At 51.6% G+C, this 21,380-nt stretch overlaps 7 protein-coding genes across 7 annotated transcripts; 4 read left to right on the forward strand and 3 right to left on the reverse strand.

Moving 5' to 3' along the window:
- Positions 1 to 496: 496 nt before the first annotated feature.
- EDD37DRAFT_649423 (fungal-specific transcription factor domain-containing protein) lies at positions 497 to 2,753 on the forward strand (the record flags this gene model as incomplete). Its single annotated transcript, XM_062818136.1, has 6 exons — positions 497 to 931; positions 997 to 1,340; positions 1,398 to 1,556; positions 1,615 to 1,964; positions 2,025 to 2,207; positions 2,305 to 2,753. The coding sequence occupies 6 exons, from the start codon at positions 497 to 499 to the stop codon at positions 2,751 to 2,753; spliced, it is 1,920 nt and encodes a 639-aa protein (XP_062670981.1).
- Positions 2,754 to 3,265: 512 nt separating this feature from the next.
- Positions 3,266 to 5,442, reverse strand: EDD37DRAFT_377522 (major facilitator superfamily transporter). The gene has a single exon (XM_062812040.1). It carries the CDS (start codon positions 5,068 to 5,070, stop codon positions 3,550 to 3,552), a length of 1,521 nt encoding a protein of 506 aa, XP_062670982.1. The 5' UTR covers positions 5,071 to 5,442; the 3' UTR covers positions 3,266 to 3,549.
- Positions 5,443 to 5,814: 372 nt separating this feature from the next.
- On the forward strand, positions 5,815 to 7,833 carry EDD37DRAFT_649425 (major facilitator superfamily domain-containing protein; the record flags this gene model as incomplete). Its single annotated transcript, XM_062818137.1, has 3 exons — positions 5,815 to 7,148; positions 7,199 to 7,644; positions 7,691 to 7,833. The coding sequence occupies 3 exons, from the start codon at positions 5,815 to 5,817 to the stop codon at positions 7,831 to 7,833; spliced, it is 1,923 nt and encodes a 640-aa protein (XP_062670983.1).
- A 719-nt stretch (positions 7,834 to 8,552) lies between these two features.
- Positions 8,553 to 10,467, forward strand: EDD37DRAFT_377590 (methionyl aminopeptidase). Its single transcript, XM_062812042.1, has 4 exons — positions 8,553 to 8,762; positions 8,822 to 8,940; positions 8,995 to 9,793; positions 9,852 to 10,467. Exons 1-4 carry the CDS (start codon positions 8,663 to 8,665, stop codon positions 10,082 to 10,084), a joined length of 1,251 nt encoding a protein of 416 aa, XP_062670984.1. The 5' UTR covers positions 8,553 to 8,662; the 3' UTR covers positions 10,085 to 10,467.
- Positions 10,468 to 10,530: 63 nt separating this feature from the next.
- On the forward strand, positions 10,531 to 14,683 carry EDD37DRAFT_608555 (uncharacterized protein; the record flags this gene model as incomplete). The annotated part of the gene is made up of 5 exons (XM_062815062.1): positions 10,531 to 10,542; positions 10,679 to 10,819; positions 10,872 to 12,724; positions 12,924 to 13,026; positions 13,172 to 14,683. The coding sequence occupies 5 exons, from the start codon at positions 10,531 to 10,533 to the stop codon at positions 14,681 to 14,683; spliced, it is 3,621 nt and encodes a 1,206-aa protein (XP_062670985.1).
- A 1,050-nt stretch (positions 14,684 to 15,733) lies between these two features.
- EDD37DRAFT_377656 (P-loop containing nucleoside triphosphate hydrolase protein) lies at positions 15,734 to 16,963 on the reverse strand. The gene is made up of 5 exons (XM_062812043.1): positions 16,924 to 16,963; positions 16,759 to 16,875; positions 16,580 to 16,699; positions 15,886 to 16,372; positions 15,734 to 15,831 (listed from the first exon to the last, which is right to left on the reverse strand). Exons 2-4 carry the CDS (start codon positions 16,776 to 16,778, stop codon positions 15,931 to 15,933), a joined length of 582 nt encoding a protein of 193 aa, XP_062670986.1. The 5' UTR covers positions 16,779 to 16,875; positions 16,924 to 16,963; the 3' UTR covers positions 15,734 to 15,831; positions 15,886 to 15,930.
- Positions 16,964 to 18,475: 1,512 nt separating this feature from the next.
- On the reverse strand, positions 18,476 to 21,064 carry EDD37DRAFT_608557 (uncharacterized protein; the record flags this gene model as incomplete). The annotated part of the gene is made up of 1 exon (XM_062815063.1): positions 18,476 to 21,064. The coding sequence occupies one exon, from the start codon at positions 21,062 to 21,064 to the stop codon at positions 18,476 to 18,478; it is 2,589 nt and encodes an 862-aa protein (XP_062670987.1).
- Between the last annotated feature and the right edge of the window lie 316 nt (positions 21,065 to 21,380).

Below are 21,380 nucleotides of genomic sequence, written 5' to 3' on the forward strand. Positions count from 1 at the left end.
TCTTTGCCTGACCTGAAGCCTTGTGCTACGATTGATGACGACCATGTAGGCCATGTTCTACAGCGTGCGTCGTGGGTGGGCCGTAAGAGTTGTCGAGCTGTAACAAAGAACGTAGTGTGGTAAGGCAATGGTGCCCACAAGCCCGGCAGCAGCCAGCATCGTCCAGAGTGTTATCTTCCACTAATTCGACCTCGCATTGCAGTCACTCAACCACAACATCAAGTAAACACATATAATGAAGATACTGATCAGAACGAAACCTACAGGCACTCCTGAGTCTGAGATGCCCATAGATAGGTAACATGTGATTGGTCTCGTTTTGGCACCTTCAAGTCGCTGTATGCACGTTCTTATCAGCGCGAGGGCATTCTTATCTTTTGCTTTGACTAAGTCACAACTGACCTAGGATAGCAATGGCTACCACCCTTGAAAAAGCAAACAGGAAAGCTATTCAAGGATCGAACGGAGGATGCACCACACAGTGCGTGCCTCAGAGATGGCTCTTACTGCCAAAATCCCCAATGAGATCCCTCCAGCCAGGAAATATCGTTCAAGGAAACAGAAGCCGTGCGACCATTGCCGGCGCCGTCGGGTTTGCTGCGTCCGAGATGCCGAGGGCGCCTGTGCCTTGTGTAGTCGACGATCAATTCCATGCACCTTCAGCTCGAAACCATCACCCCGGAAGCGTCAAGCCAGGTCTACGGCGGCCAGCACACCTGCAGTGGTATCAGTGGATGCTCAGTCAAATGACCATGATGGTGGCAACAAAAAGAGCCGTGCTAGGGAAAGCACTACGCCGAATGCCTCCTTGGACCAAAAAGCCGGCGCTGAGGGCAAGTATATTGGCTTGACCGGTACAGACGATGTGTACTTTGTCGTGGATCGCTTTCAAGGCTTGGGAAATGACCCGGCACGCGAAGCTTACTTTAGGGTAGGTTGCTACCTAGATGGAATCATTCAATACAGCCTCGCTGATCATCATCTACGCTGACATAGGAAAGATCATCTTCCACGCAGTCAGGCTCGTCAAGTGCATCTGAAGACGCTGCCAGGTCGGTCGAAGCACAGTGGCCTCTTGTTCGATCCATCTTCGTCAGGAATTCTCACCCTGCATTCCCTTTGCTGGACGCGGAGCTGGCTGAGAGCGACAGACAGTCGCGGCTGTTGGCTGTGGCCATCGCCATCATCACAAAATACACATCGCCAGAATTACTAGGCATCCACAGCAATGTGCTGATCGAAGAGCTCACGTCGTCGATGCTCCTGGAGGCACGGTCTCCCAGACTCGAAACCGTCGAAGCTGCCATCTTGTTTACTCAGAAAGCTTTGAGAGGACGAATGTAAGCGGTCAATCCATGCGGTCGACGTGTGACAGCAGGGGACTAACACCCGCCCAGGAGTACCAGCGCACCAGGATTGTGGGCCGTCATTGGCTGCATTATAGGTATGAGCCATGATCTCGGCCTGCATGTGGACTGCTCGACGTGGAATATACCTGCGGCCATCAAGAGGAGACGAAGGAGAATATGGTGGGCCGCATATTTCCAAGATAAATGGTATGGTGATGCATACGACCTTTTCGTGTCTCTTGCCGGGTTAACACAGTTGGTGCAGGTTTGCCATGGCTCTGGGCCGACCGTCATACTTGAACGATGCCAATACAACCACGCTCATGCTGACGGCCGCGGATTTTGAGGACTGCGACCCAGAATCGTACGGCGACCAACCAAGGAGGCCCGAGCTAGCCACTGGTATTCATTGCTTTGTCGCCATGGCTGAGTTGGCTGTTATTCTCAACGAAGTCCTCCTCAACTTCTTCACAATCGGCTCTGTGGTCAAGTTACGCGAAGTTACAGGCCAGCATATCATCGATATTGCCGATAGGATCGAGGCAAAATTGGACAACTGGCGTGCCGTATATCTCGACCCAATTCTGTCACAGCGATTCTTCCCTGATGTTACCGGTAAGTGCCACATGCGCCGCCGTGCCATGCCCCATGTCATGCTAAGGCTATTGCGTACAGGCAGCTTGGAAATCGCATACATCACCGCGCACGTCATGCTGCTTCGTGGAATTTTCCCCAAGCTGTATCGGCGAAATCTGTCTCTGGACAGCCATTTCGATCGTGCCGTCGAGGTCACATCTCGTGCCATCTCGCTTGTCGAGACGTTACAAATCAATCGCCTCAGTGCGTTTTGGTGGGCTTGTGAGTCTTGCTTCTTCCTCTGTCATCTGCTTATTTGCGAGGTGTACACCTCCTTACCTGGTGAAAAGCCAAAGCTAACCTGAATGTCTCGTCGTAGGCTCCGGGCTCAATTTCGCACTGGTGGGCACTTTCATGGCCAGCCTCAAGCGGCTGTCGACTGATAGCATTCGTGCAAAATACTGGGACGAACAACTCGCATATTATCGCAAACTGCTTGCAGCCCACGGGACGGGGTTTTGGCCTGCCAAATTCGCTGCGACCGCCCTTGATCTGATGGCCAAGAATCTGACCAAGACAACCGGCGATGCAGCCGACGACGTGAGTGGGAGTGGAGGCGCGAGCGGTGCTGCTAGTAGCAGCGATGCTTTCGTCAACGGCAATGGGCTCATTGATGCGTTCGCGTCACCAGAGACGTCGTGGTCAGGCGCTTCGTACGACTTCTTCCCTCATAACCTGACGGTGTTGAACGAGGCGGACTTTTCCACGGACTGGGCTGCTGTCGGTGGTGCAGAGGGGTTTCTATGGCAGAATATGCATTTGGGGTGATACTACTTAGATACTTTTATTTTGGAGAGCCTTGAGCGAACCATGGGTTTACTGTAGTTGCTCGCCAACGGCCAACAAGCCAACCGCGCGGAGCGGCCAACGTTCAGATGCCGATCCTGTAACATTCAATCACCGAGAACGTCAGATACCGACTACCGTCAAATACCGACTGCCGCTAGATATCGAATCGCAAAGCACTTCAAGCAACCAGTCATACTGTGCGGTTTGTTATCATTGCCAACGTCAGGTCATTGACGATCCAGCGATCACAGCCTTGGCTTTTTCTTCGGACGCTGACAATATCTGCTATCAGCGTCCCACACGATCATCAGGGTATGTCGGTGGCATATGCTACGCTATCTCCTCCTGTTTAGGAAATCGAAGCTTCCGACCACCATCAGCTCGTCGCTTTGGCTATGGCGAGCAGCGGGAAGAGGATGACGCTTGAAGTGTCTCTGGGTGGTACAAAGCGCCAGACAAAGAACACATCGACAATGATCGGTCTCAACAAGCAGACAAAGTGTGGATAGTTGGAAGTCAAGTGGAAATGTGTAAAGTGTCTTCGTAGAAAGCTATCTGTACGCCCATCTCTGTACGTCCATCAAAAAAAGGATCGCTTTTAGCTCGTCATGTCTTCTCGTCATTGCGTCGTATTCCACCCATAGGATTGTGCGCGGGTCTTCATAACAAGAACGTCTCTGGCAGACACAGAAATACCAAAACTCATTTTCACCGTCATCATAACCCAAGCACTTCCTGACGCACCATCGCAGAGTCGGCGTATTGGTCGAGCTCTTCAATAGAACCAACGGTAATCAGGGTTCTTGGGGCCCTCAGCGAGAAGTTCAGAGGGGATATCAATGGCCCTGACGGTCCTCCCAACCTTGCGGTCGCGCCTCTTGTTGTCGATGATCATCCACGCTCCAAGAAGCAGCGTCAAGACACAGCCACAAGCGCCGAAGACGGCCGTGGTAATCAATGCCGGCAGATATTTCGGCGCATCCTTGTTTTGGAAGATGTTGCTGGATACCACACCCATGAGATTCGCCATGGGAACGCCAATGCTCGTGAGCATGATACGCTTATTTTCGTCGGCGATGTTGTTGTTGTACCAGACGTCCAGAATCACGGAAGGTGCGCTCGTGCCCCAGGTCATCATGAAGCAGGCAAAGTACGCCACGTTCAATTGTGAGGTGATGTTGACACTCGCAAAGATGATAAAACCGATGCAGGTGAAGGCGAAGCCAAGCGCGACAAACGGGAACCTCAGTCGCGTCAGATCAGAAGCGAATGCCAGGATGAGCAACATGACTGCGCCCGAGACGTTCGGGGCCACAGTGTACAAATTGGTGATGACGGGCGAGTAGCCCAGGCGTTTGATGATGACAGGCAAGAACAGTGACACCGACTGCAAGGGAACACCGAGACAGATCTCGATGCCGAGAATGATCCAGCTTGTCGGGTGCTTGAAGATCTCGACGGCCGATCGGAAATTGAACTTTTCTCCCACGACCGACGACGAGTCCACCTGGATTCGGTAAAAGGCCAATTGCTTCTCATCTTCCGTCAAGAACTTGGCACTCTGTGCATTGCGTGGCAAGAACCAGAATGCGAAGGCCGCGAAAAGCATCGAACATCCTCCTTCGATGATGAAAAGGTATCTCCAGTCCGCGAGGGTGCCGGAGTTGATCTGGAAGACGCCATAAGACAATAACCCACCAAAAGCCGAGGCGATTGAAGATGCGGCATAGAAGATGGCCAAGCGTCGGGCAAGTTCTCCTCGCCTGTAGAATGTGGTCTGGTAATAGATGACTAGAGGGAAGAAGGCGGATTCGGACATGCCGAGAAACCAGCGTATAGCGAAGATGCCGGCGAAGTTCTTCACAGCCACCACCATCAAGGTGAAGAAACCGAAGCTCATCATCATGATGGGCAACACCCTGTTTGGTCCAAATTTCTTTCCGAGAATGCCCAGAAATGGCGCTGTGAGGACGTATGGAACAAAAAAGATGGACAGGATCATGTTGTAGTCATCACCCGTAAGCTTCAAATCCTTCTCAAGCCCGGCGGTTTTGGCGTTTCCCAGATTCGACTTATCCAGGGAGTTGAAGAGATACATGGCTGCCAGGGTAGGAAGGATGCGGAAATCGAACTTTCTCACGAGTCGTCGCTCGGCGGCCGGGTCGATGGCAATGCTGGCGGAGACCTGTCGAGCCTCTGCAGGAGAGACGGCCAGGATACCGTCATCGAGGAATTTGATGTCTTTTCCATCTTCCGTGAAGCCGGACTCGCGTTCTCTGGTAGACTCAATCGACATTTTGGGCCGGTACACTCTGAGGGTCTTTGATGGGTAGGTGTTCTGCGCTCGAGGTGGTGAAGTTGGAAAAGGCCTGAAAGCCTGTGTTGTCAATCAGGCGGGTGTTGGACGAACTGAACGCTGTTGATGCAAGAGATATCATGGTGGGCGAAGGAGCTCTTATATATTTGATCCATGGCGCTCCAGTAGGCTATTGAAGCCTGATATCTCATGCAGCGTTGGCGTGGAGGATCGGGAAAGATTGTTTGGTGATGTCCGCTTAGCACACCCACGGCCAGTGCATATGGCCGCCGGCCAGCGATATAAGGTTCCCCAACCCTTGCTTCGCCATGCAAGTTGTTGATCACTTGTGGTCTGATTGCCGCAATCCTTATCAGACGTGCTTCGTCATGCCTCAGGCGGTGGGAAAATAATAGCGACAATACTTCCGCTGCCCTGCGCGCAACCAGGCCCCGAAGGACAATGCATCTCCGCCCTTTGCCCTGCAGAGTTTTTTTATACATGTATCTCTGTTCCATCGTATTGTCGCAGCATGTGAAAAGCGGCCAGCACGATGGCCAGCTCGCCGCGTGCGCGCTTACGGAGATGTGAAATGCTAGATTATCGATCTCCTGTTAAGGTTGACTTGAGCATGCATCCAATCTGTCCTCATTACACGCCTCTTGACAACCCGCTGAGTACATCCGATATACGAATCCTCAGTACCAAGCAATATTGCGTCCTAGGAAGCATACACCAAGGAAGATGGTGAACTCCTCTTCGTCCACGGACGCCTGCGAAAGACTGGCACAGCATGATGATGATCAAACGGCAGTCGCACCGGACGCTTCGAGACTTCGATCGACCGCCGGAGAACAGCATCGATTTTCATTTGCTCGATCTCTCTCAATACCAGGATTCTTGAGTCACAGATCGTCCTTCTCCTCAAATTCGGATGATATGGATATTAATCAATTGAGCCTGAGTCTCGCTCAAGCTGGATCATTCCCTTCAGGGACACTTTTAGTACCGGGAGCGCCATATTACGAAGCCAACAGTCGAAGGCCCGCCACGATTCAGAAGCAGCCGCTGGCTTCGGCAATTGAGAGCTCATCCTACGGCACCATCGCCGAGAATGCCGTAGAGACTGGTGAGACTGAGGACGCTGAGGAGCCTGGAAACATCAAATTCATCGACATCAGTCCAGGCCGGTTCTGGCTTGTCTTCGTGGTCATTGCTCTTGGCTATTTTCTTGCTTGCTTCGACTCAACGCTGATGGCTTCCAGCCACCCAGTGATCACATCCTATTTCGGAGCATCCGAAGCAGCATCATGGCTGAGTACTGTATTTCTGATCACAAGTACGGCGTGTCAGCCACTCTTCGGCCGTGTCTCCGACACCATTGGAAGGAAGCCTGTCTTCTTGTTGTCATTCGCCGTTTTTGGCTTGACCACGGCCTGGTGTGCCCTTGCAGGCAGCATTGAGAGTTTCATTGCAGCAAGAGCAGTCTGCGGCCTCGGAGCTGGCGGAGTCCTATCAATGAGCCTGATCATCATAAGTGATCTTGTCCGGATAGAGTATCGCGGAGTCTTCCAATCTCATATCAATCTGGCATTTGGGCTCGGCTCAGCATCAGGCGCCGCCTTAGGTGGCTGGTTGTGTGATGGTCTTGGTTGGAGATGGGCATTTGGTATCCAGGTTCCCTTCATAGGCCTTTGCTTCGTTCTGGCGGCCATCTTCACTCCTTCGGAGCTTGGACCGATGCTCATCAATGCAAGCGCAGACGGGGCCTGGATTGCGCTCAGAAGTTTCGACTATCTGGGTTCGGCGTCTCTGGTCATTACGGTCACCTCACTCATACTTGCACTCAATTTGGGAGGCAACTTGTTTCCCTGGACATCGCCACTGGTGATCGCGTGCTTCGTCACATTTGCGGTGGCCACTTGCGCCTTCATCTTTGTCGAGAGCCGCGCTGGACAACCACTAATGCCACTGCACTTGCTCAGCAAGCCGCCCATTGCAAATATGGTTTTTGCTAACATGCTCGGAGGCATTGCTTCCAACACGGTCTTATTCAATCTGCCACTATTCTTCCAGGCGTCATGATGCAGTCTGCAACAGACTCTGGATTTCGGCTGGCACTGCCCAGCCTAGTGGGTTCGCTTGCTGGTATTTCGACAGGTTATATTATCACATATACTCGACGGCTGAAGCCAACTCTGGTTGCTGGTGCTTTTCTCTACCTTTCGGGTTCGGTCGCAACGTGCTTCATCACCAAGAGCACTTCTGAGGTTGCAAGTCTCATCCTGATTACAGGAGTGCCGTTGGGACAAGGATTCGTCTTCCCCAATACGATGATGAGCGCTCTCGCGGTCTCCAGCCAGGCAGATCAGGCCGTTGTAACGACCACGATCGGCTTGTGGAGGAATTTGGGCGTCGTTTTGGGTGTCGCTCTCTCCAGTTTGGTTTTTCAAAATAGCTTGACTGTCAATCTGAGGTCGTTCGTCACAGGGCCAGGACGTGATGAGATCATCCACTCTGTCCGCTCTTCTGTCGCGGCCATAAAATCTCTTCCACAGCCTGCGCGAGATCAAGGTCAGTCATGTTTCCCCCCTTTTCATGATTACTCTAACGTAAATAGTGATTGATGCTTATGCTTTATCTCTGCGGACAACATTTCTGTGTGCTATCGCAGCGTCAGCGGTGCTGGTCATTCTGATCGTCCCGATCAAGCTTCCGCGATTGAGGAGAGGAGAACAGATGGTCGTGAGTGCTGAGGAATAGTGCATGCGACTTTGCTTATTCCTGCCGCGTCCGGAGTAATAGTCTCACAACTCGAGAGCCGAGTCAGATGGAACATTTTGGAGATGTAAGTGAGACAGCATGGCATCTTTCTAGCCTGGCCTAGCTGGGGTTAGGACTGTTAGGCCTTCACAGAAGCAAACTTCTAAAGAGACGCATTCGAACGACAATGGACTCTGGTATTTGTGAGACGATGCAATGGGTTCTTCGCATTGATGCGTATGCGAATCGAGCGAACGGTGCACTTCAGTACAGGCGCGAGCCGTAGACATATTTTGGCGTGCTATTTTTACCGAGTCTTTGACGGTCTTGAGGTCTTCCTTAGCGTAGAGAAGCCGGGCACGACCCATTCAATCCGTAATGCTTTGGTCTCCCTAGTGAAGACTTGTCAAGGACTTTGAGAAGGAATATAATCTTAGCGTCTTCCATGTAGGTCGTCGCTTGGCGCGTGGTTGGATGCAAGAAGATCGGGGCAGCATGTTGAAGTCTGTTTCGAGCGACCTTGTCCTCTCAGGCCTTGTTGGAGATGGTGTCATACACGCCCACAGCCGCATTTCCAAGTGGAAGTACTGGCTCACTCGGACTATTGACGAAGAAGGTGAATGCGATGGGCGGAGGTTACAGGTAGAATAGAGTGTCCGTGTCCACACAATTGAACCGAATCCAATATTATTATTGATTGTGACGTTGTGCTCGGCAAACTTGACAAATTCATGGTTTTCGAAAGGCACAGTAACGAAGAACTACCTGCGGAAAACCACACCGAAGTAGTTGCTTGTCCAACACAACCAGTCCTCTGCAAGTCGTCAACATGGCAGAGACTGCTGATGAAACGATCCTGAACCCGGACAACCTCAACAAGTACAAGATTGCAGCCAAGATCGCAGAAGATGCCCTGAGCCAGGTTCGAGGTATGCCAACCCACCACCCCTCTTCTCACGCGAGCAGTTTTGTACTCACCGCAGCCTAGGATGGCTCGCTGATGGCGAGAAAATCGTGGATCTCTGTGAGCGTGGTGATAGACTGATCGAGGAAGAGCTCAGCCGGGTCTTCAAGGGAAAAGCTACCAACAAGGGATCAGGCAGCCCCGTACGTTCTCAATGTGCACACCAGTCCGAGTATACTTGCTGACTGAGCCACCAGGTCAGCATTTCTCCGAGCAGCTATGTGACACCATTCACCCCCCTCAAGTCGGACACCGAAGATGCCGAGATGACGATCAAGGCGGGCGAAGTGGTCAAGATACAGCTAGGCGCACAGATCGACGGCTTTGGCGCCATTGTGGGAGACAGTGTCGTGGTACCGCAAGAGAAAGAGAAGAAGGCTGAGATCTCCGGCAGGGAGGCAGACCTTCTTTTGGCCACACACTATGCCAACGAGCTGCTGTTGAGATTGATGGTTCCACCCGGGCTGTTGGCGGCGGGCTCAGAGGAAGAGAAAAAGAAGGCTGCATCGGAGAAGCCACCCACCCAGACGAAGATCAACTCCCTGGTTGAGAAAGTTGCCAAAGCCTACGAAGTCAATGTCGTCCAGCACACGACGTCATGGATGTTTGAGCGCAACGACATTGAGGGCAAGAAGAAAATCATCCTGGCACCAGCTGATGGTACCAAAGGCGAAGGATCCGCAGATGTCGGCGAAGTTTGGGGTGTCGAGATGGGTCTCAGCTTAGGTTCTGGTAAAGTCAAAGACTTGGACAAGCGTTCAACACTGTTGAGACGAACCAACACGACATATGGCTTGAAACGACCCAGCTCACGGCAAGTCCTTTCGGAGATCGTCAAGAAGTTCGGCACTTTCCCTTTTAGTCTTCGACAACTGGAGGACGAGAGAGCTGGCAAGGTCGGAGTTGTCGAGTGTATCCGATCTGGCGTGCTTCGGGAGTACAAGCCTTCAGCAGAAGCCGACGGATCTGCAGTTTCGAGGTTGTTCAGCACTGTCGGTAAGTTTGCAGAATGGAGACTGTGGCAATGTGTATAGTTGAGCTAATGTGATCACAGCTATTACAAAGAATGGTCTTGTGCGTCTGGCGGGACCGCCAGCCTTGGATCTGGAGTCAGTCAAATCGGACAAGAAGATCGAAGACGAAGAGATTCTCAAAATTCTTGAACGACCCCTGAGCAAGTCCACAGGCTCCAAGAGCAAGAACAAGAAGAAAAAGAAGAAGCCAGCCAAGAAGGCTGCAGCTACTGAGGATGACGAAGACGAAGAAGAGTCCAGCGACGAGGAATGAGTGACTCGGTAGTTGCGACTGGACGATGCAGTGCTTCGGTCTATACAATTGCCGTACATGGCCATGGTTGCGATCCTGGCGAAATTCACTATCGCTGACACGCGATGTCGAGGCAGTGGCTGGGAAGAGGTGCTGGGTGCTGCTGACGCGACCCTTGGCCCTATCCACGCCGCGTGCTTCACGTTGCTGCTCCGCAGCGAAGCATATCGTTAAGCGGTTCCTCCCGGGTTGACGATATCAACTTGATCAGAGGGCGGATGAGCATACTTAGCTGAGATGAAAAATGACCAAAAGTGCTTCGATCCAGGCATGCAGCTTTTGCCCCTCGGGATAATTGTGTAGAGCCTAAGTGAAGCGCAAGGCAGGCACCCCCTAATCCTCGCCACGTCACGACTTGGAAGTGACTGTTGCCTTCTGCGTCGTCACCATAGGTGTAAACAACCCATATGACCACGCCAGTGAGTCTTCGACCGACCAGATACGATAAAAAGGTTACCACTGTAAATTCGGTGGCCGTGGTGGGTGGCGTTAGATCAATAACGATAAAAGACGATTGAATAAAGGGGAAGGGAGTTCAGCCTTAGGGGTTCGCAGCCGAGCGTTGCCGCTAAGCTCGAAACCTCCTGTACCTACGTTTGCGACCAAGATACTGCGCTGCCATCACATTGTTTTTCGCCTGGTTCTCACACCTTCCACCCTGCGCCTTTTGCCCGTCGAGCCTTTGGTCAGGCTACTGTAAGTGATCAATTACCATGTTCTGACGTGTCCCTGAACTAATATGGTGCAGTCGGCGCGTACGGCGCAGTGCAAGAGCAGGATGTCTACGAGATCGTTGCGGCATCGGTCCAGCCGCTACTCGAGTCCAGCCACGTTCGCTGAGAAAGAGATGGCCTCAAAGCCCACTGAGGCTCCAGTGATACGAAATGGCGGGCAATCGAGTCTGGATGCATGGATTGAACCACCGCTGCGGCCTGCGGTTCCGAGTTTCGAAGACACAAAAGGGCTTGAGAGGCTTGGTGTGCTGGAAAACATGCAACCACTCGGGGTGGCACCTACCCAGCGAATGCTGCAGAAATTGAAGCTGAACTATGTCCGGCCGTCACCACGCCCCACGCCGGTACAGCCTGAAGAAGCGAGAGCAGTGGCGACGGAGCCTGAAAAGCTGGACTTTGCGTCACCCTTGGAGTCTGAGATAATGTCGGATCAGCCGTCTGAACCACCTCGACAAGGAGATACTGTCGTCATTTCTAGTCCGCCGCGTGGCCGACCACCCAGAAAAGACATGTCGGATATATCTCAGCCAGCCAATGTGTCGCCATCGCCGGTCCAATTATCCTTGACTCCTACGAGTTATGTATCGCCAAAACCTCCATCAATACAAGAACACTTGAGGCGTGACCGACTACATACCCATCTTGACCGGGCTGTCCAGGAAGCTCAACAGAAGGGTTCGGCAGATCTTATTCCCGGTCTTGAGAGGTTACGTGACGACGCCCAAATTATGCCAGACCTCTGGAACGTACTCGAGGCAGTCGTGCAGCAGTCACCGAGTACGGCACAGTTCAAAGTCTTCAAGCGGTACATCAAGTCCGGCATTAAAACTCACAGACGTGCAAGTCAGATTTCAGCCAGTCCTTATCAGTCTACTCCTCAACGATTTGACAGCTTCACCTCTCCTAGTCATCCACATCACTCACCGAATCCTGCTCAGCCCGATTTTACATCAACCGGGCCCCCAGCAACTACACACCCCAGAATATCTCTCTACTTCAATCGGTCTCGTCCTCAATTATCTTATGGGCCTGGGAATGCACCCATCTCGCCGTCCACGGTAGTGCACACCATGGAGGCCACTAATTCCGTCGAGAATCCAACTCAGACCGTCACCATGACATCGCACAAGCGAAAACGATCACGGAGCGCATCAAGCGGATCCTCGCTGTCGTCGGCCAAATCGATACCTGATGAATTTGGGCCTCCTCTGGCACTTGGTGACAGACAGTCAGGCAGTGTGCGCGCCCGGTCAGCCGGCCAGCGCCAAGCCACCAACCGAGCGACAGCTGGCAACAGACTTCGTTCAGCTGCCACAGCCCCGAATTCTCAGTCGCCTGGAAAACAGTCACTTATCGATCCAGCACTCACGACTCAAGGTCCATCTAAGAAGTTGAGAAAGAGTCGAGACGAGCCTGATTTCGACGTCGATGAGCTGTCACACCGGAAGCACCATTATTTGGATGACTCTTTTCATGACTACAACACCATCCCTCGACCTGAGAGCAACGAACGAGGGCCTGTCAACGGTACGTCGGCCGACTTCTACTTGGAAGAGACTCCTCCAGCTCCGATCCGCCATCACCACCAATTATCGACCTCAAACGTCAATCTGTCATCTCCGTTGAGCTCTCAGGCCGCGGCCGATACTATACTGATCAACGGCTCGCGGCGAAAGAGAGCCTACGATGAAATCTACGCCGATGATATCGATGTTAGTACTTCTGAATCACAGTCACCGGGTCCATTGCTTGTACCACCACCGCCACTGGGTGTAGCAAACGCAGCCTCACGAGGTGCAACTCCACGATCAAGCAGATTTGCACCACCACCAAAAGGCGTACGCAAATCTGCTCGTGTGATGGTATCGTAAGTGATTCTCCTCCTCCCTTAATGTCTATTGTGAACATTGCATTCGAAACGCGGACGACGAAGCTATTACGCCACTGGGGAAAATTGGTGTGCTGAGATTGCATGTCCCGCGATTAACGCAGTGACAGTTGCAGCACTTCTTTGTTGCAGATGTCTACCACCACTTGGAATATCAGCTAACAAACCCTTTCCACAGACCCAACAAACCAAAGAATGGTGGCATCACGGCAGGAATTTCACGTGCGGGGCCTGGGCGTGATGTTACGATCGGCAACGGGGCGGATTCAGGCGCTGAAGTGGTAAGCCAAAAACCAATTTTCTCCAGGCTCTTCACGGCTGCCACCATTGGTTCATGCTCGCCTTTTTCCCCTTCCCTTCCTACCTTCTCAATCCTTTTGCTTTTCTTGATTTCTGTCTTCTGTTCACACACTGCCTTTTATCGAGAGCATACCTACCAAATGTTTCATGCATAACCCAGCAGGGACTGACCCCGTGTATCAGGACAACGACGAATTTTGTGCATCGTGTGGCGGCGAAGGCAAGCTTCTTTGCTGTGACGGCTGTACTAATTCCTTCCATCACGCATGCTTAGAGCCTCCATTGGATGCCGAGCAAGAAGTTGAGGGCGAATGGTTTTGTCCACAATGCGTCGCCCGGCGGAACAAATCAACCACCCGGCCAACAGGCCTTCTTGGGTCGCTTCTTCGCCAAGTTGACGAGACCATTCCCAGAGCATACGCTCTTCCGCCAGAGGTTCGCGACTATTTCGAAGGTGTTAAGACGGGCGAAGAAGGCGAATACGAAGAAGTCGGCCTTCCTCGCACCCAGAATAATGCGGTGAAAATGAATCGAGCCGGGTTCATTGAAGAACCAAACTACAAAGAGACTCGCGACAGCAAAGGAAACCTTATCCTGTGCTACCTTTGCGGTCTTACTTCCAACGGTCGCGACATCATTCCTTGTGACTACTGTCCAGCTAAGTGGCATCTGGATTGTGTCGACCCTCCACTTGCTGTCCCTCCCAGACGTCGTGCAGATGGGAAACCAAGCTCATCATGGCGTTGTCCCCTTCATATCGATCATGACCTCGCTGCCCTTGGTCGCCAAGCTGAAGCTGCTCCCGGCGATCTTGGTCGTGTTCCTCGACTGCGCAAGCCGAAGAGCGCTGTACCGCTCGATATCCCTTTCTCTCGAGGGTTCCCCAACAATGGAATCATTGAAATTGATCTTATGAAGGACGAGTCTGTTTTCGACAAAACTAAAGAACTTCATATGGAAGGCAAGATATATCGGGTTCCGGAGAAGAGCATCCGACTGGACTTTATTGATCGTGTCAAGAAGAGCTGGTACGAAGATCATGCATTCCCAAGACAGTTGAACGCTCCCAAGAAGATTCGAAGCAAGAAATATCGTCCTGATGGGGTTGTCTTGCACCATCCGCCCGAAGAGACATTGGTCAAAATTCGAGAACCTGATTTCTTTACTGGGGCAAACGCACTCGCCATTACCGAAACAGCAAAAGCAAACGCGGCGCTACGCAAGCGGTCCATCAAAGAACAACAAGCAGTGCTTAACCTAGCTGAGATGTCTCAGAGAGGTGTCGATGGTTATTCTGGTGATGCACTGGCAGAATTAACGAATGCTCTCGTTAGCGAAGCCCCCTTTGAGGTCGTTCAGGCTGTTGAGCACCAAGAAGTTGACCAACTCCTTGCCTTGCAAGATCTGATCACGAGAAGACTTGCAGTACTCGGTCATGCAACACCTATGGCTTCAATTGAGCGAGACACTCCTGCTCAGGATGGAGGCGAAGTCCCATCGACTAACATGCTTCTTAATAACGTCAAGTCAAAGATGGTGAATGGCGATGTGGCTAAGCAGCACCCGGAAGAGGAAACAAATGGCACAGCGAATAGAGAAGAAGACGATGCCGATAACGAGATGGAGATGACTCCTTGATCGTGCTGGTATCGCCCCTGGATGTAGCGACCTATTACACTACAACCCACCCTGACGTATCGCTATCTGGTCTTGGAATATCAGATGTCTCAAGTGCACATAACGCAGCTTCTCTTCACGCGACGTCGTCGGCGAGTTCGCAGTAATCGCCTCATCGCTACTGTGCGTTCAGGGAAAGAGCAGAGGTAGCGCGGACATCGTCGACAGCGCGAGAGCTGTCTCTGCTAGGCTGGTACTCGACTGATAGTGACTGGCATTCTCTTTCATGGCATGTTTGAGTTTGGATTGACACGTATGGAGGAGAATAGATGCGATGTGCACTTTTATATCCTTCAGCTCGAGTCTCAGTGAGTCTGTGGTCGAGGCCGACAGAGAAGTGGTGCTACGGGGAGTGAGAAGGAGTTGTTGGCATCCAACAATTGTATGATCAATGCAGAGGAAGCATGGATAATGGATTTTGAGGACTACTCAGTTAGTAATCCAGCTTCTTATGAGGCCTTAACTGCTCAACCATCAATACCATGCATCATTGGACCTCTTCTTCTGCTGGCATCTTTTCTACCTGCCCGCCTTGATTCTCCATGAATGTACCAGAGGCATGAGTCTATTGTTAGATTTCCGTGTTCCCGTCAGCAGAGCAGAGCAATCCATTCATCTTCCACAACAAGCCGGCACAAGGATTTGTCACGCAGGGGAAAGAGAACAAGAGGGAAGGAAAGAAAGAGCCAGTTTCAACGTGAATTGCATTCGTGTGAAGGGAAATGGTTCAGCTCAGCAGATCCACAGCATGTCCGACCCTTTCACATTGGCTTCATGTCAATTGAGTAAGCTCATCTCATCTCATCTCACGAGATCTTTGGATCTGGCTGAACACCTGGCATGTGAATACAACCATCAGGGTCAATAAGCTCTGACCTGAAACGCCGACGACTCCATTCCACAAGCAAGACAGTGCTCCAAGAAAGTTTCCCTTGTCAATCCGTAACCCAACGCCGAGAAAAATCGGTCGGAAAAAAAGTCGTGCTCGCCGAAATTCCTGTCATTGTCGAGGCCCAAGAAATTGTCGATTCGCATGTGGTGTCCAAAACACTCCCAAGCTTTCCAATATGATTGCGCTGGCAAGAGAAAGAAGAAAATGACGAGTGAGCCTTTTCCGAGAATTAGCCATTGTAACATTCTGATACTCGAAATGTATCACCAACCTGGCAGACCCCGCTTGCTGGAGAAGATAGGCGAACGTTGCTCGATCAAAGTATGGTACATTTCTTACTGCTCTTCTTTGGTGGAGGTTCCAGAGCCGCCACAATGGCCTCATCGAATACGTCCTTAAGCTTGTATTGCGTGAGGGCACTGCATTCGACGTATTTGACCGCGCCGAGATCTTTGGCCATTCTCTCTCCATCTTCCTTGCGGACAGGTTGCATCTTCTGTTTCGCAAGCTTCTCACGAACGGATGGGTCATCGCGTAGATCGGTTTGAGTGCCGACGATCAAGCAAGGAACGCCTGGGCAGTGGTGATGGACCTCTGGGAACCATTTCTCACGGACGTTCTCGAAAGATGCTGGAGAAGTGACGGAAAAGCACACAAGGAAGACATCGGTTTGTGGATATGACAATGGTCGAAGTCGATCGTAATCTTCTTGTCCGGCTGTATCAAACAGTCCGAGGGTGTATGGCTCATCACCGATCCTAAAATATTTATATTAGTGACCTGAAGTTGTAATCCTGTGTCAAGCCGGTAGCAGAGACGAGTCACAAAGAGTCAAACATATATAATGTTCTTCTCAATGTGAAGGTCGTTTGTGACGGTCTTTTGAGGTTCAGATGGTCGCACGACCAGCAACCGTGCACATCTCCGCGCCCAAAATAGATGGATTGAAGGCTGATGAAACTCACATAACAGTAACCGCATAGTTGTCAAAGACTGTTGGGACATATTCGGAGGGGAATTTGTTGGTTGTGTAGGAGATCAGCAAGCATGTCTTGCCGACCGCACCGTCGCCGACAACCACACACCTATCGTGTTGGTCAGTAGGTGTAACAAAGGGGGCGGTTTTGTTCAGCGGTCAACTCACTTGATTGTAGCCACAACCATCCCGTTGAAGTCTTGCTGAAACTGCGCGTCGTTGTCGATGCGGCGAATGCGAATAGGCACGCTCGGTCTATAGACGCGAGGCTTTAGCTCATTGTCTCTTTTGAGAACGTTTGCCTTGATAGCGGACCACATTTTGATGGCTTACCAAGAAAGTGAAGGTGAGAAGAAGATCACAAGAAAGCGATTTCTTCAAGTGAGGCTCTAGTCAGGCAGTCGCTGTCACTGCCTCTGAAAGTCGAGGGCGGCAGCGCTAGCGTTATCGGGTGCGGCGGCGAGTGATTGTGAGGTATGCCTTGTGAAGAAAATAATGCTGCCGTCTCTGGTCAGCATATGGCCCCTCCTCTTCTTGGTGTTCTACACTCACGACGTGGAAAGCGAAGGGCGGAGGAATCGTAGGACAGGGCGGTCAATGGTTGCCAGGACTCGCGGTAGGAAAGAAGAATTGGCCAGCAAGAAAGGGATAATATGTTCAAGCTAGAAGATGACTCCAATCGAACAACGACGCGTGAGCATTTGCCGGAAATGTCAAGAGGGCGAGGAACAAGGCGATATTGGTGGTAAGGGATGTATTTTGGAAAGGAGGATGGAAAAGGATTGTGAATCTTGAAGATGGCCGCAGGATGGTGGATAGTACACTGTAGTGGATGGGGGCCGCGGTCAGTCGATCAACTGTCGTGTCCAGCTAGACTTTCCCTTTAGGCGCAAGGTGCAGCTGTCAGGCGGCGTGAAAGTAGCGCATACTGGTGGTGTATCTTACTTACTGTGCATCTCAATACCTCTACATAAACGGTGATTGAAAGCATACAACTCCTCGGCCTTGTCTCTCTGTTGATCTGGCACGTACTACTTCCCGTTCCGCGTCCGCAACTGCGTCAAACACGAGAGCGTCAACAGTTGCTGGTTCACCTCTGGGGAGTTCGCCGACCTCGACATCTCGATACGGCAACGCTTCTACGCGAAAGATTTACGCTAGAAGGTCGAGCCTGGGCGATATTCCATGAACTCTCAACCAGATGGGATCACGCAAAACGGCTTAGGAAAAACACTTATCATGCACGGTATGCAATTTTCGCCCTTGCTGAGTCCGGCGTCTCTTACGGCCGAGGACTTTCATGTACTGAATGACTGATCGCCCGAACCTCCATGATTGACGTTTGCGGATACAGGCGCGAGTCAATAAGCACTCTGATTCCTGAAACGAACGCGTAGATTTCCGTGATGCCGCATCCCTGCTGCCTCGTGTTTCAACTGTCGCATCCCAATCTCTACCAGTAAGGCTTCTCATGAATTTGGTGCATCACTCCAAGTCTTTGGGTCAACCAAGTCAGGTGGTGATCGCTAATATTGTTGCAACACTCTAGAGGGATCGAGCTGCGTACACTTGAAGAAACGGCCCTTCTCATGCCAAACCCTCGTCCTTTCTCATTGCTGTCAAGATCACATATATGTACATACTAAATGACATGAGGGGGTGGAACAGACCAGAGTCTGACCTCCTTTTGCGACGCCATAATAATGAGACAAATGCAGGTCCAAGCTGCAGCACACGGCGGAGGACTTGCCGCCAACAGAAAACTCAGGAGTATTAGGACAAACATCTTTTCCCAAGAACACCTCGTATAAAGTCAAGAACATATCCCTTCCCAGACCCAGTAGTGAAAAGGAGAAAAGAAATATTAGGGTACTTCAAGTATCACTTATTTTGCGCCGATCTCCTCCTCAGCCCAGCCGGAGAGGCCTCCTCGGCCGTCGCTCGTCAGGCCGAGTCCGTTGAACCCACTGGTTCCGAAGCCAGTGCCAAAGGCAGATCCAAATCCTCCGAAGCTTCCTTGAGGAGCATGTCCACCAAAGCCACGGGAAGAAGTTGGTCCCTGTTGGGTAGACTGCCCACCAAAAATCTCCTGCGAGAACGCAGGCAGCGACACAGCTCGTGAATGCGCACTTCGAGTGGCTGCTAGACCGGTGTTGGTGGGAGCAAGAAGACCACCGATTGTAGTGGAGGTACCATTGCTGAGTGCGTTCGACGCCGTGCCGAAGCCGCCGCTGATACTGCTTTGTCGTGGTACGTGTGAAGAGCCCGGCAGATCAAGTCCGCTGTGACCATTTGGCATTTCTCCGTACAGGGCTGCCTGCTGGGTTGCCAAAGCTTGATTCTGTTGCTGTTGAAGGGTTGCGAAAGAGTATGTGTCATCACGCAAATCTTGCTCGGCTTGCGCTTGTTGTTGGGAAACATGCGACAAGTACATGGTCAACGGGTTGTGGCTGCCAGCATTCAAGATTGTGGAGGGCGTCGGAGCACCAATGTTGTGTTGCTGTGGACGACCATTTGCTTGAGCCTGAGGGGCCATTGAAGCCTTGGGGCCAAGTGGAATGGTTGACTTGGTTGGGCTAGAACCCGACTGTGACACTGGATTCTCAAATCCATTCATCGCCCCGGGAGAAATATTGCCATCCATGCTGCCGTGGGGTCTGCCTTGGTTGCCATTGATATTGGCCAGATTCTGGCGTGGAGGGTTTCCGCACCGGTCCTTACCGAAGTTGATCTTGAATCTCTTGTATTCTTCTCGGCCTCTGACGGCTTCGATGGCTTTGATGGCGTTTGCGATGTTTGTGAAGTTGACAAAAGCACAGCTCTTCTCCCGCAGTGTGTTGACCAGCTCGATTTCACCGTACTCGGAAAAGTCCTGCCTCAATCGCTCCTCGGTCCAACTCTCATCGAGATTACCAATGTAGACATTTCGGGAAGCTCCTCCACTCACTGCTAGGGCGATAGCTGGTGGAAGTGCTCCAGAGTGCTTACCCCAGCCGACTTTGAGCCGCCGGTTGTGTATCATTAATCCTTGCAGGTTGCTTAATGCATAAAATGATGCAGCAGATGTAGGGTCGATAAAGGTTACAAAACAAATGTGCTTGTCTGGGATGTACCGAATATGGTGCAAAAGTCCACCTCGAACGACATTGCAGATTTCTTCGATGGTCGTCTCAGGATGGATGTTTCCGAGATACACTGTACGGTTTCCAAGATTGTTGACACCTCCAGCTGTAGTGGCCACAGCAGCAGCGGCGACAGATTGTTGTGCAAGAGCATTGGAGATCAGATCGCGATCCGCACCGTTGAGAACATGGGCGTAACCAGGAGCTATACCGAGATACTGGGCGGCATTCTGCTGCTGTGTTTTGGAAACGTATGCACATCTGTCCTTGCCATAGAAGACACGGCGAGGAGGTCCCCACTTGGGGTCCTGGGGAAGCTGTGCTACAGCCTTGATGGCGTTACCAATAGATAGGAAGTGAATGAATGCAATCGCCTTTTCGCGGACCATTTTGACGGTATCAATGGGTCCGAACCTGCTCAAATCTTCGCGGAGCTCCTGCTCAGTGATGTCTTCGGGCAGATTGCCGAGATAGACATTGCGAGAAGCTCCTGATTGTTGAACAGCGAGGGCAACAGAGGTGGGCACAGAAGATGGCTTTCCCCAGCCAATCTTGATATCATGACCCCTGATTGATAGCTTCTTCAGAATTGCGTCGGAATGGAAATGAGTGGCCGAGCTGCTGTCGAGGAAGGAGATGAAGGCACAGTTCTTTTCTGGCAAGAGACGGACAGATTCAATCTGACCACTTCGCACGTGGCCCAATATCTCTTCGGCAGAAGTATCAGCTGGTATGTTTCCCAGATAAACAGTACGGCTAGTACTGGACATCCATTGTTGACCCACGCCCAACATTGGCTGATAATGACCAAATGCGGCGCCTCCCAAGCCCGGAAAACCAGTTGGTGAATGCGAAGTGTAGGCATCAGGAGAGATGACTTGTTGGTATGGTTGGGGGGAAAGGGGCTGAGCATGCATCTGCGTTGGGCTACCAAGATGGACTTGTTGTTGATTATGCTGATATTGCTGAGTCTGTTGATGCAGAGCATTTGTGCCTTGAGGGAAGCGGCTAAAGCTTGGAAACTGCGGTGAAGCGAACGAACCAGGCGAGCCTGGCTGAAATGGGCTTCCCAGCAAAAGTTGGGAAGGCAACAGCGGGGTGAAATTCATATCGAAGGCGGGCCCAGCAGGTGTTGACTCGTTGGGGTTGTATGCCTGTGAGTGGTCTTGGACCGTGGTAGCTTGCATCGAGGACTTTCGTTGGTTGCGGTCACCAAACCCTCCACGATAGGGAGTCTGGTTCGAACTGTACGCGCCATGGCTGAAGCCTGTATTGTCCTGTCCAAATTTTGATGATGCAAAACGACTCCCAAACCCTCCTGCAAACACATCTTGACTCTGCATAGCGAGCATATGGAACTCTTGTTGTATGTGTCCTCAGGACCAAGTCCAAGGACAACAGGCTGTAGCGGACGTGTAGTTCGATTGGGGGACGGCCAACAGGCAGAATATTAGCAGGGGACGTGATTGATTGAGACTATGATCTTGTCTTCCGGTCGGGTCTGTACAAATGAAGGGTAGGGTCGAATATGAAGTCGCGAAACGGTATCGTCTGTCAAAAGGGTGAAACGACCGTCGTGGTGCCGAATGTAACGAGTGAATGGAACAAATAGAAACGAATGGATGGAATGAGAAAGGATAGTGGTAACAATAACGAGGGATGAGAAAG

Source organism: Exophiala viscosa (assembly GCF_022695815.1).
Source record: "Exophiala viscosa unplaced genomic scaffold EDD37scaffold_4, whole genome shotgun sequence".
In the NCBI taxonomy this organism is placed as follows: domain Eukaryota; kingdom Fungi; phylum Ascomycota; class Eurotiomycetes; order Chaetothyriales; family Herpotrichiellaceae; genus Exophiala; species Exophiala viscosa.